The following is a 14,602-nucleotide window of genomic DNA, read 5'->3' as shown; positions in this document are numbered from 1 at the left end:
AGCATCATAAACAAGCAAAGTCGTAACAAACAAATAACAGTTCTTACCAACCGAGACTCGTTTTTTATTCACAAATGTAAATTCAACAGAAAGATTCTTTGTTTTGTGACTTCAATTTATGTAAATGGTGTTGTAATAACCCCTGGCTGATGTTATTAATACTTTTACATGGTATACTGTTTTTTATATATTTGTTGTACCTTTTTTAACAATAAAAAGGAAAAAACAGCTAAGATTTTCTTCTTTTCCTTCAATTAAAATAGCAAAAATGTGACTTTTACCTACATGACAATAAATAAAACATGTAATATTTTACATTTGCCTTAATCTTTAACATTATTTAACCTTTTGGGTTTATTATTTTCCTTTTTTTAAGTCTTTAAATGTTTTTAGTTTATTCCTAGAACCAAAAATTAGAATTTTCTTCTACAATCTTTGCTGTATTTAGTGTGTTTTTGAGCAGAAACAACTTATGAAATAAAAAGCCTACCAAAAGAAAATTGGTGTTATACTTAACATTTTCCGTTTAAGAAGATATAAACTTAACATGGAAAATTCCCGTCCTGAAAAAATGACAAAAAGTCTCAGATGGCCAAATCTTTGCTATCCTTGAATTCTGGTTGGGGGCCACACAAAATTAATCAAAGGGCCACAACTGGCCCTTGGGCCACACTTTGGACCTCCCTGATTTAGAGATTCTAAATCTAAACAAATATGAACCCACCGTGTGGCCGAGCTCTGCTGAGGCCCGGCGTCATCATGAACTCTGAGAGGATCCCAGGAGCGGCGTCGGCGCTGGTGTTGACCCGCTGCAGGAACACGAAGCCGTTGGACCAGCTGGCTGCCAGCAGAGACGTCTGATCCCAGAAGGTCCAGAGCCTGAGCGGACCTTTACCCAGAACTGCAGGGAGGAGGCACCAATTTTACAAGAAACCCAACATGTCTGAAATCCACAGAGGTTTTTGACTATTTTATGCATTATTGTGTTTCCGTAGTCTCTAAGAGTTTGCAGCTTCACTTATTTGCAGCTTCACTTATTTTTGTTCAGAAACATGAAAATGTCTTTCATAGCTCAAAGTCGTCTTCCTTCAGATAAATAAATCAAAACATCAACAAAACTCTTTATCAAAAACTGGGGAAACATGAAAACAACTATTCCTCAGTTCAGACAGCATGAAAAAAGTAAAGAGAAATTAGCTCAGGTTTCTGTTTTATTATGGGAATTAGTTTTTAGGAAAACAAAACTGACGAAGTAATAAAGATAAAGTCAGCATATGAAGGAAAGTTTTTTTTTTTACCTTTGTTGTAGAATTCACAGTCATATGCTGCAGAAAAGAAAAAGAAACGGGATTAAAAAAACGTCTTATAATAATCTTGCAATATGTCATATTGTTGTTAATTGTACAACGATTGTGCATTAGGGCCAACGTCCTACAAAAAAGAAGTTAATTTGTGAGAAAATTCCAAGATTAATCTCAGAAATTTCCAATTTTTTCCCTTGAAAGATTTTTAGATTAATCCCAGAATTTCTGTTTTTTGTCTTGAAAATTTACTCCTATTTCCCCCCATCTATAATTGCCCTAATACACCACCGTAAGTATATCTATCTATCGAATAATTTGGCAGCAAATAAGGTTTTTGAATTGAAAATGTTACTTATTTTGTCCATATGTGGTTTTCAATTAAAATGCAATTACCATGAAATGAACTCAATTAAAAATTTCAATTGAGGCTCATCAGGAATTATTATGTTATGGATCAGATTCAAATGTCAAATTTAAGGAACAAAACTGGAGAAAATCCTTGAAAGAACTTCAGGAAAAAAAACTCTGGCTGCTTAGAAAAAAGAAATGACATCAGACATCTGTTGGGTAAAACAAAGAAACGACCAATCTGGGAGGTTTTTCCTTACGGCAGAGAGACGGCGAGCGCCAGTCGACAGGAACGCCCTCATGGCAGCAGCGCCCTGCGTACGCTGCCACGCTGGTGCAGAAACACTCACAGTCGCCGCCGCGGCTGCAGGCGCATGTGTCAGCGAGGCAGTTCATGTAGAACCAGGTGACATCCACCTGAGCACACATAACAGGCTTCAGGGAGTGAAAAATCCTTTTTTTTATTTTCATGTCAATTATTTGGAATATTTTTAAAACTTTCATGTTGTATAGATTCATTACACACAAAGTGAAACATTTCACGGGTTTAATTTTATTATGGCTTTAATAAAACAAGATTTAGTTACTCAGAATAGTAAAATCTTATTTAAGCAATGATCATCGTATTAGTGCCGTTGTAGACAGAAAAAAGTAAATTGTCGCCAAAAAACAGATAAATTTTGAGACTTATCTCTGAAATTTTCTATAAAAAATGGGAACTTTCTTAGTTTGAAAAGTTAAAAAAAATTGAAAAAAAAAAATGAAAATTTGAAAATAAACCCAGAAAATTTAAAAAAAAAAAAAAAAAAATGCCGGGGTTAAAAAACCGAAAAATTGAAAATAAATCCAAAAAATTCCAAAAATTTTCCAAGAAAATTCCGAATTCAAAAAAGAAAAAAATGAAACAAAAAAATCCCAGAAAATTTGAGATTAAGTTCTAAATTTCTTAGTTCGAAAAGTTGAAAATTTACTTGAAAAAAACTCAGAAGAAAGTTAAAAATTGAAAAATTTTGCCTTTTAAAACTCAGAAATGTTTGTGTGTTTTCTTGCACATTTTTCACTTTTGGCGCCCAGAAATGTTCAAGTTTTTTCTAGAAAATTTCTGAGATTAACCTTGAAGTTGAATAAGAGTTGCCTGGTAAAAAATGCACTCTTTTTTCTGCCTACAATGATCCTAAAACCCTGTCATACAAGGAGAACTTGATCTTAATTGGGTTTGAACCTGGTTGCATACAGGAAGATAAATGAGTAAAACAGAGATCTGTTGTAGCGCCACTCCTCACCACCGGGTGGCAGGTCTGGAAGACTTCACTGAGCAGGACGCCACACTGATGCTTTGCAAAGGGCTCCCTGAGAGGACTGAGGCTGCAAGGATGTCTGACGTCTGGACTGTTCACACACTGAACACACAAACACACACAGAAAATTCAAGCCTTATAGATTTATTATAGGAAAATTAAGACAAAGTATCACAATATTACAAGAATAAAGTCTTATGGAAAAAACTTGTAGTATCAGAATAAAGTCATAATATTACAACTTTACTCTCATAATACTATGACTTTATTCTCATATTATTACAACTTTATTATGAGAATAAAGTTGTAATAATACAAAAATAAAGCCATAATAATATGAGGATACATTCATAAGAGAATAAAGCCTTAATATTTGGCTTTTACTCTTATGTGACGTTTTTTGTATTAATTTATTCTGATCATTTTATTTATGTATTTATTTTTTCAGTATGGCCCTAATACTCCATTGTAGGAAATACTCACACAGTTTTATCTTAAATGAAATGTTGCAGTTAATTGTTAAAACATGCAGCTAGAAGAGATGAAATGACCAGTTTTATTTTTCTCTACAGTGAAATATAAATTATTTGCAGGACGCTCCACTCACCTCCATGGCCGTCCAGCTGTTTCCAAACTCCTGCGGCGTCGGCAAGTCGATGTTGTCAGGCGTCCGCATTTCGTTGATCGTCTTCAGGTCAAAGTTCCCACACAGGCCGCTGAGTTTCCCCTGGACACGTTGCGTTATCTCACTTTGCTCTGACCACTCATCGTCATGCATGATGAGCAGAGTAAAAACAGAGTCCTACCTGCCAGCGGGGGCCAACCTGGACGTGAACCGTTGTCTTCCGGTCCCACAGCACCGTCACGTCTTCTTCTGGGAAGTGAATTATTGTGAAATATCCAGCTGGCCAGATGAACATCTGCTGCTTCCTGTCGATCACACTAGACGGATTCTGCATGGGATTTGGGTTCCAGTTACCTTCTTGATTCATACAGGAAACGTTTAAAACACAAAGATGGCGCTTACTGGTTTTCCAGAATCGTCGTCGAAAGATATGAAGGATCCGCGGATGTTGATCAGAAGGGACTTCCTGCAGATGATTCCACTGTCGAAGCAGTCGACGTTCTCCACCAAAACGCTCAGCATCACATCAGCGCTGCTCTGTGGATGACAGGACACAAACGTAAACTGTGTTCCCCCCTCCAGCAGACTGGGAACCAGTTCACCCTCAGAGTCCAGCAGACTGGGAACCAAAATGGCAGCATCTGTTTCAATTCAGCTGCTGTGGTGCAAAAATCAGTTACAAACCTCTACATTTAAAGAGGAAGTATTATGCTAAATTCACATTTTGCATGTTCTTGTACTTCAAATTGAGTTTCTACTGCTGCTATAAACAACCTAAGCACTTAAAAAAACATACAGACAATTTTAGGCAATAAGTTAATGTTTTTTGGTGTTAGCTGTTTCAAAATGTAACGTCACAAATCGTCAGGCACTGCGCCGTTACCTAGCAACCCCAGCAAAGCCCATTACCTAGCAACCCCAGCAAAACCCAGCCCGTTACCTAGCAACCCTAGAAAAGCGCAGCCCGTTACCTAGCAACCCTAGAAAAGCGCAGCCCGTTACCTAGCAACCCCAGCAAAGCCCGTTACCTAGCAACCCCAGCCCATTACCTAGCAACACCAGCAAAGCCCAGCCCGTTACCTAGCAACCCCAGCTAAGCTCCAGCACGTTTGGTCAGCTGGTTTTACCGTTTTATATGCTGTACAATGGATGCTGGAAAACACAAGTGTTTTGTTGCTGACTTACCATCCAGAAATCAGTTGCTGCATTCTGATTGTGTAAAGAATGTAATGAACATGTTTTGTTTTGCCTATAGACCTATCCTAACCTGTTTATGGAAGCAGAAAAGTTTACCTTTAAACAGATGTAGAAATGATTAGGTACCTTAACAAGATAGACCTTGCAGGCCCCGACGTAGTCAAACAGCAGTCCGTCGAACGTCCTGTAGTGGCGGTCACCGTAAGTCGTGCACATGGACGGACACGGACGAAACACACACTGGAACATCCCGTGTTGGCAAACGCTACAAGGAAAGAAAAGCTTCAGTGGTTTAGCGTCAACTTGTTCCCACTTACTGCAGGAACCGCTTTTCACCTCTAACCGTCTCCATTTGTGAAGAGCCTTTGGTTTACCAAAGGCAGAAAAGTGCTGGTAAATTGGCCAATTGTGCCATTAAGCTGTCATCTACATCATCTTCCCTGGCTGTAACTTGAAGGAGAAGGACGGGAGAATAACAGAGATCACTGGGAGGTTTCTTTCACCAGCCAGGGTCGGTTTGAAGCAGATGGAATCAGAGACATGTACAAGGGCCTGCTCTGTTTCCAAGCCCTATTCTCTGCCTCCTGATAACAGAGAATTACACATATCAGATGGCAACTTTTGCTCCTCTAACAACCTCACAACTCTGTGGTGTCAGGCTAAACGTTGCAGTAGAACATTGTTGGAGATTTGTCTTCATTCTGAGGTAATTCTTAACTTTTTGATAAGAAACTTTGAGATAATCTTGTCATATACTTCAAACGTGTGAACGTACCACTGGTAGCAGGGGGAGGAAACTCGGTCGCCAGGGAAATATTCTTTCCCTTTCCACAAACAGGGGCAGGCATCAGGCTCAAAGCACTCATCCCCATGTTTCAGTAACCTGGGGAGGGGAAATATGAGGTCAGGACTTCCTGTTTTAAAACAAATCAAACAGAAATTATGCTCAAGGTGCAACTGAGAGATTGTGTATGTCAGGTGACGTAGGCAGGGTTCCCACCGTGTTTTTGTGTTAAAAAATGTTAAAAGTTACAAAATCTGTTCTGTCTGTTCAGTCACCTGTAGCACTGGATAACAGGAACATCAAGTTAAACGAGTACTTTTGGACTTCCTTTACCAGAAATACCTCATCCAGCTCAACCAAGAAACTAAGTGCTCCCCCAAAGAGAGCCACAAGTTAAAGTCTCTCTATTGACAGCAGGATCTGGACCAGTCTCTTCTACCGCAAATGGAAAATCTCCAAAAACCTCCTACAGTGACTCTTTGAAACATGGCAGAGTGATGATACCATTCTGCACTCATTTGGGATATGCTAGGCATCGACCCTGTTCCTAAGGACGAATCTTAGTACTTATAATCCCATTCTTTCCATCACCACAGCTCATGGTGAGGAATGTCTTTGCCTCTCAGACATCCATCCCTCTATCCACCCTATAAATCTCTCCTTCTCTGAATGACAGTAGCTCATTCCCAGCACTTCACCTGCTGGTTCCAACCTTCATCCTGGTTGTTTCTTTTGGCTTTAAACAGCTTCAGTCCTTCCAAGTAAAGTGACACAAACAGAACCACATCATCTGCAAACCGAAGCAGTAGAGGCTGGTTCTCCCAAACAAGATATTCTGTATAAAATGGCCAAAAAAGGGCAACACTGAGTCCAATTCTAACTGGAATAAAGTCTGTGCCTTTATTCCCGCTGGAATGAATGACCCTTCATAGGAAGGTCCTAAATTACCACCAAGGATTAGATCAGTAAATAAATCTTCTGGAGTTTGTTCCTGGTTCCTCTTGGACTCTGGCAGAGATCTCCCTGGTCACCAATCCTGTTAGTGGTGTTATGGGCTGGACTTCAAGGGGTGTTTATGTGGAGAAGGCTGGCTGGTTTTGGAAGGTCTGAGGCTTTGCTTTTTTTCTACTGCCATCTTCAAGACGTGTTTTCCAGAATGTGCTAAAACGGTTCAGAGCTGGGATAAGAGCCACTTTCTCTAAGGGACCCCAAATACTGAACTTCACTCCATAAAGGTCCATGTGAACTTGAAGCAGACAACGGTCAGGACACTAGCCAGGGAACTCCTTGGCATCCTCCGTAAATGAGCTGGCATCCACTACCAGAAGGCTTTCTTTCATGGACGGGAAATCTCTGCAACACAATCTCGAAAAGAGGAGAGCAATAAAAGGTCTTTAACCAAATTGTTGGAAGGTAATGGCTAAAAAACTGAATCCAATAACTTAATGCTGAAGAAATGCTTGGTAAAGGCAGGCTACCGACTTCCTGTCATCTTAAGTCTGAGTTTGCCTCTAGCTTGGACTCATTTGTGAGTTCACTGACAGATGTTGGCTTCCACTGCAGGAACATTCCAGCAAATGAAAGACAGCTTGAAGGGTGGGCAGCTGTGAATGAAAAGGAATAACACTCGTTCGCTACATGAGAAATCCAGACAATTAGGATTCTCAGAGATAGAGAGAGAAAACCAGTCTTTGTCTGGATGCCTCCATTTGCTCTCCTCCACTCTGCAGCACCAGGCTGATAAGTATCTTGTAATATGCAGAGCTGAACTACATCCACTGGCGAGGCAGCAGACAATGACGTGACACTCTGAATGGTGCCGCCATAAACCCGAGGTTCATCTGAGTAGAGTTACACGACAGATAAAACGCCGCTAACAGCTTCCTCTATCTGCGCGCCAAGCGGCCGTATTGATTACTCTGATCAAAGATTCTGCAATCACTTATCCTGCCGACCTACCAACATGTCACCCATAAATCCTCACAGCTCCAGCCGGTCGGGGTGAATTTAATTTCATGGGACAATGTAAAAGCGCAAACTTGATCTCAACAGGGGTAAGAAGTTACCGCGTCTAATTTGTTATCACAAAATCAAAGCAAAGATTTGTACATTTAATTAGAAATGAAATATTTGCATCTCTAGTCGGAACCACAGATTCTCAATTGGTCTCAAGTCTCCAGCTGATTCTAATGGGTTTTCTTCCCGGATTGTAATTATCTCCTGAAAAGCCCACAGCATGACTCAGTCACCACCGTGTATCACCGTTTCCAAAAACTGTGTTCAAAACTACTTCAACATATTTTTATTTAAGTAAAAATAAAAAGCAGCCATCGAAGAAATTACTCAAGTAAGAGTAAAAAAGTATTTGGAAAAAATCCATTCAATACAATAATACAATAATATTATGTTTAAATATTTCTTCTAATTCCTTTGACATATTTAACAAGCAAAAATAATGTTTAATCGAAGACGTTTTAATTTAATAATCACTGTTCATTACTGTTTTATTGTTTTCTGTTTGCTGGTTGTTCCTTGGCATTAAAGCATCTACCGTCTCCTTTGGGAAGGTTTGCATCCCTTAGGTCTTTCCTGGATTTTTACCAGTTTTTAGCATTAATTACTTACAGATAATGTTTATCTGGTGGTAATTGTATTTGTTTGCAATCACACACCTGCTCTTCGATCATTTTCCTCACTTTTAAGCAGACGCTGCACAATCTGCTGTCATGGTCTCGCAACAAGGAGTCTAGAAATGCCTGGATTACTGAGAGAAACATTGTTCCTAAAATGATCAGGTTTAAGGACTAAATCAAAAATCCTGACTTAAAGAAGGTGAAGCCAGTGGAGAAACTTTTGAAGACTATCAGGTAGTTTGGAGAACTATTGACCAAAACTGGTGGAAAAGTCTAGAAAAAGTCGGGGGGATTTAAGACTTTTGCCCAGCATGATGTGTACATATAAACTGAAACTGATACCAAATTCCAGGAAACCGCAGGCTTCTGTTTTGGACCTAAAAGGTTTATATGAGGTCAGCTGACACAGAACGAGGGAATGAATGGTCGACATTTTGATCATAAACAAAGTGTTCCTTTGTGAACGAAGAAAACACAATGGGGTCCTCAGTCAACACGGCTGCTAATTATTTCCCATTAGAGGTTTCAAAGTCCTGCTGCAGATAAATACCACACAGACGAGTTGAGGTTGCTTTTCAATTTTTATCTTTGTTTTTTAATTCTTTAAACTAAAGCCTTGCTTTGTGTTGGTCTATTTCAGTCCCTTAGCTAAGCAGATAGCGCCAAACTCAGCACAAATCAGCGTTTTCAGCAGATCCACTTTGTCTGAGAGGAACCCAACGCAAACCTCTGTTCAGACTGACATAAAAACCAACAACTCTGTTGGTTTCCTGTAACTAACCCAGCTTTTAAACACAATGCAAGGTCAGGTGACATTTCATCCAGAGTTCAGGGTCAGTGTCCTCTTGGAAAAAGCAGCTTTGTCCAATTATCAGCACCACAGCTGTAGATCTGAGGTGAAGCTGGACCAGATAAACAGTCCCACAGCATGATGCTTGAAAGTTTCCTTAGCTCTTCTCCAAACAGAGTTTTTATGAAACGGCTGTGAATAACAGTTTAAAAGCTTCAACTGAGCTCCTTCTTTTTTGGTTTCATTGTAAAAACACAAAGTCTTACAAAGTATTTATGTCCAGTTTCTAGTACTAACATCTCAGAACGCTTGAAATAAGACAAGCTAACTTACAAGTAACGTTTCAGCAAGATATAGGAGCTTTGAAAATCTTAGTTAAGATATAGTCAGCTGGTTTTACTGCTGTAAGCTCTGTACAATGGCTGCTGGAAAAGACAAGTGTTTTGTTGTTGACTTAACAGTCAGAAACCACTTGATGCATTCGTGTTGATTGTGCAGGAGGCTCTACTTCTGCTTTTCAAGTATGTACGGTGGTATAATTGTGCATCTGTTTGCAGCCATATTAACATGTGAGTGTAAATGTTGAGTTTTGGAGGCGTGGCCAGCAGCAGCTTCTTACATTTAAAGTGATAGAGGCCCAAAAACAGCTGATTCTGCAGAACCAAACTAGAATCTCACTATCTAAGAATCATTTTGTACAACAACGTAATAAACATGTTCTCTTTCGCACTCAGACCCATTGTCACCTGTTGGAAGAATCATAATAGGTCACCTTTAGCGTCAAAGCAGAAACCAAAACTGTGATTCAGGTTGATGGAGCCTCACAACCTTTAGTCTCTTTATTAGAGTTGAATCATCGCTGACCATCAATGAAGCGTCTTTGTGGCCATATTTACCCCTAAATGTGTCCCCTCTCAGGTTTCAGGGAGTTATTAACTGCTCTTATCAAGGCCTGACCATCGGGTCCAGAGTCTGATGTCACCGTAAAGGTCATCTTGTTTAATGTGTCGAACAGAAACGCCAGTCAGCTTTACACGTCTTAGATGAGGCATCTCCGCACATCTCTGACCTTTTCACAGCATCTTGCTGTGTTTCAAATGAACCTGAAAACCTAAACCACTTATCCAGGTTCAAAATTAACAGATGCATCTAAAAAAACCAGGAGGGATTACAGGGATTGAACTGAAACAGACCTAAGGTTGTCTGTCTGCATCATCAACCAGCTTTAAAGACTTTTCTGTCTCCAACGGATGAATCAGAGAATCCTAACCAACACCATATGTGGCACAAACAGTAAGATTTAGGACGATTTACTTTTTAAATAGAGCCAAGTTTATTTAAATCAATCAATTTTATTTGTACAGCAAATTTCAGGAAGAAGAGAGAGGAAGAAGTGCTTTACATCATAAAAACACAAAAATAAAAAGTCATATAAGCACCATTTGATGAGAACTATCATAAAAATCATTAATGTACATCATGTGTTGGTCAATGTTTCTTTTATTATTAATCAACATCAGCTCTAACCAGGTGGGCTTTTAGTCTCGATTTAAATGAATCAGTGTTTCGGCAGTTTTGCAGTTTACTGTTAGTTTGTTCCAGATGTGTGGCGCATAGAAGCTGAATGCAGCTTCTCCATGTTTGGTTCTGGTTATGCAGAACCAGACTCCAGACTGGTCCAGTTTGGAGTTTGATTATTTTCATGAGCTTCCATTCATAATAAATCAAGCTGCTGCTCACCCAGGCGGACAGGCACAGCCAGCGACGCAGGGCTCATGCGCAGAGCAGGTGATGTTCAGCAGGTAGGACTCACAGGTGCGCTCACAGGCCACGCCCCTTCCTGCTGATTGGCTGTTCTCCCCATCTGAGCAGTTCAGGTGGAGCTGACCCGGTGGGCAAAGCCTGTCTGCAGAAAGTCAGAAAAATTTCAGCCAAAACATCCAAAGCACTAAAAACTGAGTCAGGGAATCATCTTACCAGTTTCTCCAGTCTGGGGAACCAGTTTACCATTAAGACACAGTCTGTAGGGGAACATCAGGGTATGTTACACATTCAAACATTCAAACATTAACACATTTTAAAGAAGAATGAATGTGGGCAGAAACATGGCTGTATGCTAGCATAATGAAATTATAGCATTATGCTACCATTATGATAGCATTATGCTGATAGCATTACGCAGATAGCATAATGCTATCTTTATGCTGATAGCATAATGATAGCATTATGCTACCATTATGATAGCATAATGAAATGATAGCATTATGCTAGCATAATGAAATGATAGCATAATGCTAGCATACAACCATATTGTTGGCCAAAGGCAATAGTATGAAATGCTGAAATGCTAAAAGTTCGACAGCTTCTGCAATGTTTCTCCTTCTATCTCTGAGTGGCTCTTCAGCAACATTCAGAAAAATCTCCCATAAAAACACTAAAACATCAAAATTTAAATTTACTGAACCTGGAAATCATTGTTATGTTTTTATTCTGTTTAATTCTCTCAATCTTAATCCTTTCCAGATTGTTTTAAACCAGGATTATTCTCATTTTGTGGTTTGACTGAAGACAATAAAAACCTGGAAACCTGAAGCATCTTGTGAGAAAGAAACTTTGGAGAAGATCTTACTGAACACCTGCTGATGTCAAGATCACGTCTCCGGGTTCGTAGTCGGCTCCGAGGAAACTGCAGGGACACTCGGACCTGAGGAGAAACAGGAGGACGGTACGACAACAAAAACATTAAAAACATGAAATAAAAGGTCATTACTTCACCTCAGTGTGCGCCAGTTCAGGTATGTCACTCAAATTCACCACTAAGGTTCTCCCAATGCACTTTACTAAACTAACAGGTCCAATTAAAACACTCCAGTTGTTCAGACAGAATCAGATTCAGTTACATATATTCTAATTAAATTCTAGTTTAACATCAAATCAAGAATAAAGATCAAAATGATTTACATGATAAAAATATAACACAATTTGGTGTTTTTTGCTTCTCCACTGCAAAAAACACCAAATCCTACAGAGTATCTTTTTATAATTTTTAGTGCAAATATCTTAGTTCACTTAAAATAAAACAAAACTAACTTACAAGAAACTTTTCAGCAAAATGTAAGTTTGTTTTAAATCAATAATTACTTAGTATTGATTAAAATGTATTAGTTCCAGAGGAAACTGCATTTTTTATTAATACTGAGGAATTATTTACTTAAAACAAACTCTTATATCTTGCTGAAAAGTTACTTTTAAATTAGTTTCGTCTTATTTCAAGTGTAATAAAATATTATTAAATATTACTATAGACTAAAAATACATGGTAAGATTTAGCATTTTTTGCAGTGGCAAAATAAAGAAAGTAATAAAACCAACTTGCAGAAATTTGTAACTTCAATCCAATTCTGGGAAATAGAACAAAATAAATATAATAATACAAGAAAAAACAACGGAGTACTGGGGCCAAGCATTTTTTAAATAATTACAAGAACAGATATATTTATTCTTCATTCTTTATCCTCGTAATTGAAATATTATAAATTTATTCTTATATAATGTTGACTTTATTCTTGTACGTTATTCTCTTAATATTATGACTTTATTCTCTTAATTTTACTGTTTTGTTTTTTTATTTGCTCTTAGTATGGCCCTAATGCCGTAATAAAACAAGAATTGTGTAGAAAAAATTTGCTACGTAGCTCCAAACATGATGAATCCACCTAAACGTGTGAAGAGCTGATACAGTGAGCTTTGTGTTTCCCTAAACAAACCATTAACTGTAAGAGAATAGGGCTCAGGTTTAGGAAATGTTTGATTCAATGAGAAAACCTCCTTAAAAAACAGACTAATAAAAATAAAAATGTACAGAAACCATACATTACGTTAAACTGCATCCAGTTTAAAGTCAAATCAGCCTACAAACTCTTTCTCACTGGTTATCAGATATCTGTGTCTTCCCGGCCCGAGCGGGAATGAAAAGGGGGTTTCAGGGTGGATTCCTAGGTGTAACTCTATCACATGCTAAGTAAGGCACCGCGCTGCAGTGGGATGTAAAAACCCGGGACATTTAAGAGGAATTAGGCTGCGAGTCTTCCAGGGCGGAGCACGCTGAAAGGCAGAGCGCAATTATGGGGGTCCTCGAGCTCGACAAGGCTTTCCACTTAAGGGCTGACCCCAGATCCAGAGCAGATACAAATATCACTTTGAGAGGGTTTGTTTGGTGGAGAGCTTCCAGCTCAGCAGCCGTCTGCGAGGAAAACGCTGGAGCTGCTCCAGCAGCCAACACGAAGGCAGCAAGCTCCTCAGTCCACACCCAAACGATTTCCAGCAAAACACATCAGAAAGGCATATAAACCAAGTTAAACAACAAAAAAACTAACTCACACCAAATAAATTAGACGGACAGGTAACTGTAAAGACTGCAGGAACTGAAGGAAAAACTAAAACTGGAGAAATACACTGCAAAAACACAAACTCTTACCAAGTATTTTTTATGTCTAGTTTCTAATGCAGATGGAATATGCAGAAAAACACCGAATTTTACGTTTTTTTCTCACTTTTATTTAGATATAAAACTGAGAAATAATAACATTTTATTTAGAAATATCATAGTACACTTGAAATAAAACAAAACTGACTTACAAGTAACAATTCAGCAAAAACACAAAATATTTACAAGTATTTTTGGTTTAGTTTCTGGCGCACATATATTATATAAAACTAACTTACAAATAACTTTTCAGCAAGATATTGGAGCTTGTTTTAAGTGAATAATTGTTCTGATAAAACAGCTCATTCTGGAGAACTGAGCAGACTAAGACCTGATGGTCTTACCTGTGCACACAGGTGTGTGTCCGGTGGTTGTAGAAGGAGCCCTGGGGGCAGACGCAGCCCTCCTCGCAGTCGCCCCCACAGTGCTGCGGGACGGACAGGGAGGAGCAGCGCCGCTGGCAGGCCGACACACAGGTGCCATACTGCATGGTGGCAGGACAGGTGACAGCTGGGAGAGGACGAAGTTTCACAATAAAGTCATAATTATGGCAAGAAAAGCAGAAATGAAAGATCTTTTCCCCCGAATCCTCACCACAGTCCGATACGTGCGCTCGGAAGTCGACGATGATGGAGAACCTGCGGCAGTGCCGAGCGTAGTGAGCCAGGGCGGAGCAGAGGCAAGGCGTGCCGCACCGGCAGGTGTCTGCGCGGCACTGCAGGTGGAACGGCGTTGGGCTGAGGTACTCATGACAGGCGGCGAACAGGTCCTGGTTCAGGACGTCACACATCTCCGACGCGTAGGTCACTGAGGGAAACACAGGAACGAGGGTTTCATCACGGTTCTCACATCACTTCATTTCCCGCTATGACCTTGTTTTAAGGTCTGAACCTTAAAACAAGTTTTAAGGTTCAGACCTGGAGGCGTTGTTGAATTATTACAGCATGTAACCGAATAGTTTTTGAAGATTTGAGAAATCTGGATTTTTTCCCACCCAGGGCAGCATTTCAGGGCCCCCATACATTATTATTTAAAAATGGTACAAATTCCATCACAACGACGTATTAATAAAATCAGCTAAGCACCTGATGGGAAATGTAAAATGACGCGTCGCATTTCCCAAATTTATATTTAACC

At 39.4% G+C, this 14,602-nt stretch overlaps 1 protein-coding gene across 1 annotated transcript in view; it reads right to left on the bottom strand.

Moving 5' to 3' along the window:
* Nucleotides 1-14,602, bottom strand: part of otog (otogelin) — a 63,043-nt gene that overhangs the window by 23,220 nt on the left and 25,221 nt on the right. The window contains exons 19-32 of the mRNA XM_016674720.1: nucleotides 14,060-14,272; nucleotides 13,810-13,975; nucleotides 11,609-11,683; nucleotides 10,957-11,000; nucleotides 10,720-10,885; nucleotides 5,548-5,655; nucleotides 4,899-5,037; nucleotides 3,978-4,112; nucleotides 3,757-3,903; nucleotides 3,558-3,677; nucleotides 2,936-3,052; nucleotides 1,913-2,069; nucleotides 1,299-1,325; nucleotides 725-901 (exon numbers count right to left, since the gene is read on the bottom strand). Of these exons, the coding sequence (XP_016530206.1) occupies nucleotides 725-901; nucleotides 1,299-1,325; nucleotides 1,913-2,069; nucleotides 2,936-3,052; nucleotides 3,558-3,677; nucleotides 3,757-3,903; nucleotides 3,978-4,112; nucleotides 4,899-5,037; nucleotides 5,548-5,655; nucleotides 10,720-10,885; nucleotides 10,957-11,000; nucleotides 11,609-11,683; nucleotides 13,810-13,975; nucleotides 14,060-14,272 (1,791 nt within the window). The remainder of the gene's footprint in view (nucleotides 1-724; nucleotides 902-1,298; nucleotides 1,326-1,912; nucleotides 2,070-2,935; nucleotides 3,053-3,557; nucleotides 3,678-3,756; nucleotides 3,904-3,977; nucleotides 4,113-4,898; nucleotides 5,038-5,547; nucleotides 5,656-10,719; nucleotides 10,886-10,956; nucleotides 11,001-11,608; nucleotides 11,684-13,809; nucleotides 13,976-14,059; nucleotides 14,273-14,602) is intronic.

The sequence above is a fragment of the Poecilia formosa genome, unplaced genomic scaffold (assembly GCF_000485575.1).
Source record: "Poecilia formosa unplaced genomic scaffold, Poecilia_formosa-5.1.2 Scaffold99, whole genome shotgun sequence".
Taxonomy (NCBI): domain Eukaryota; kingdom Metazoa; phylum Chordata; class Actinopteri; order Cyprinodontiformes; family Poeciliidae; genus Poecilia; species Poecilia formosa.
The sequence above is the reverse complement of the archived record's forward strand: the minus strand, read 5'-3'. Positions and strand labels throughout refer to the sequence as shown.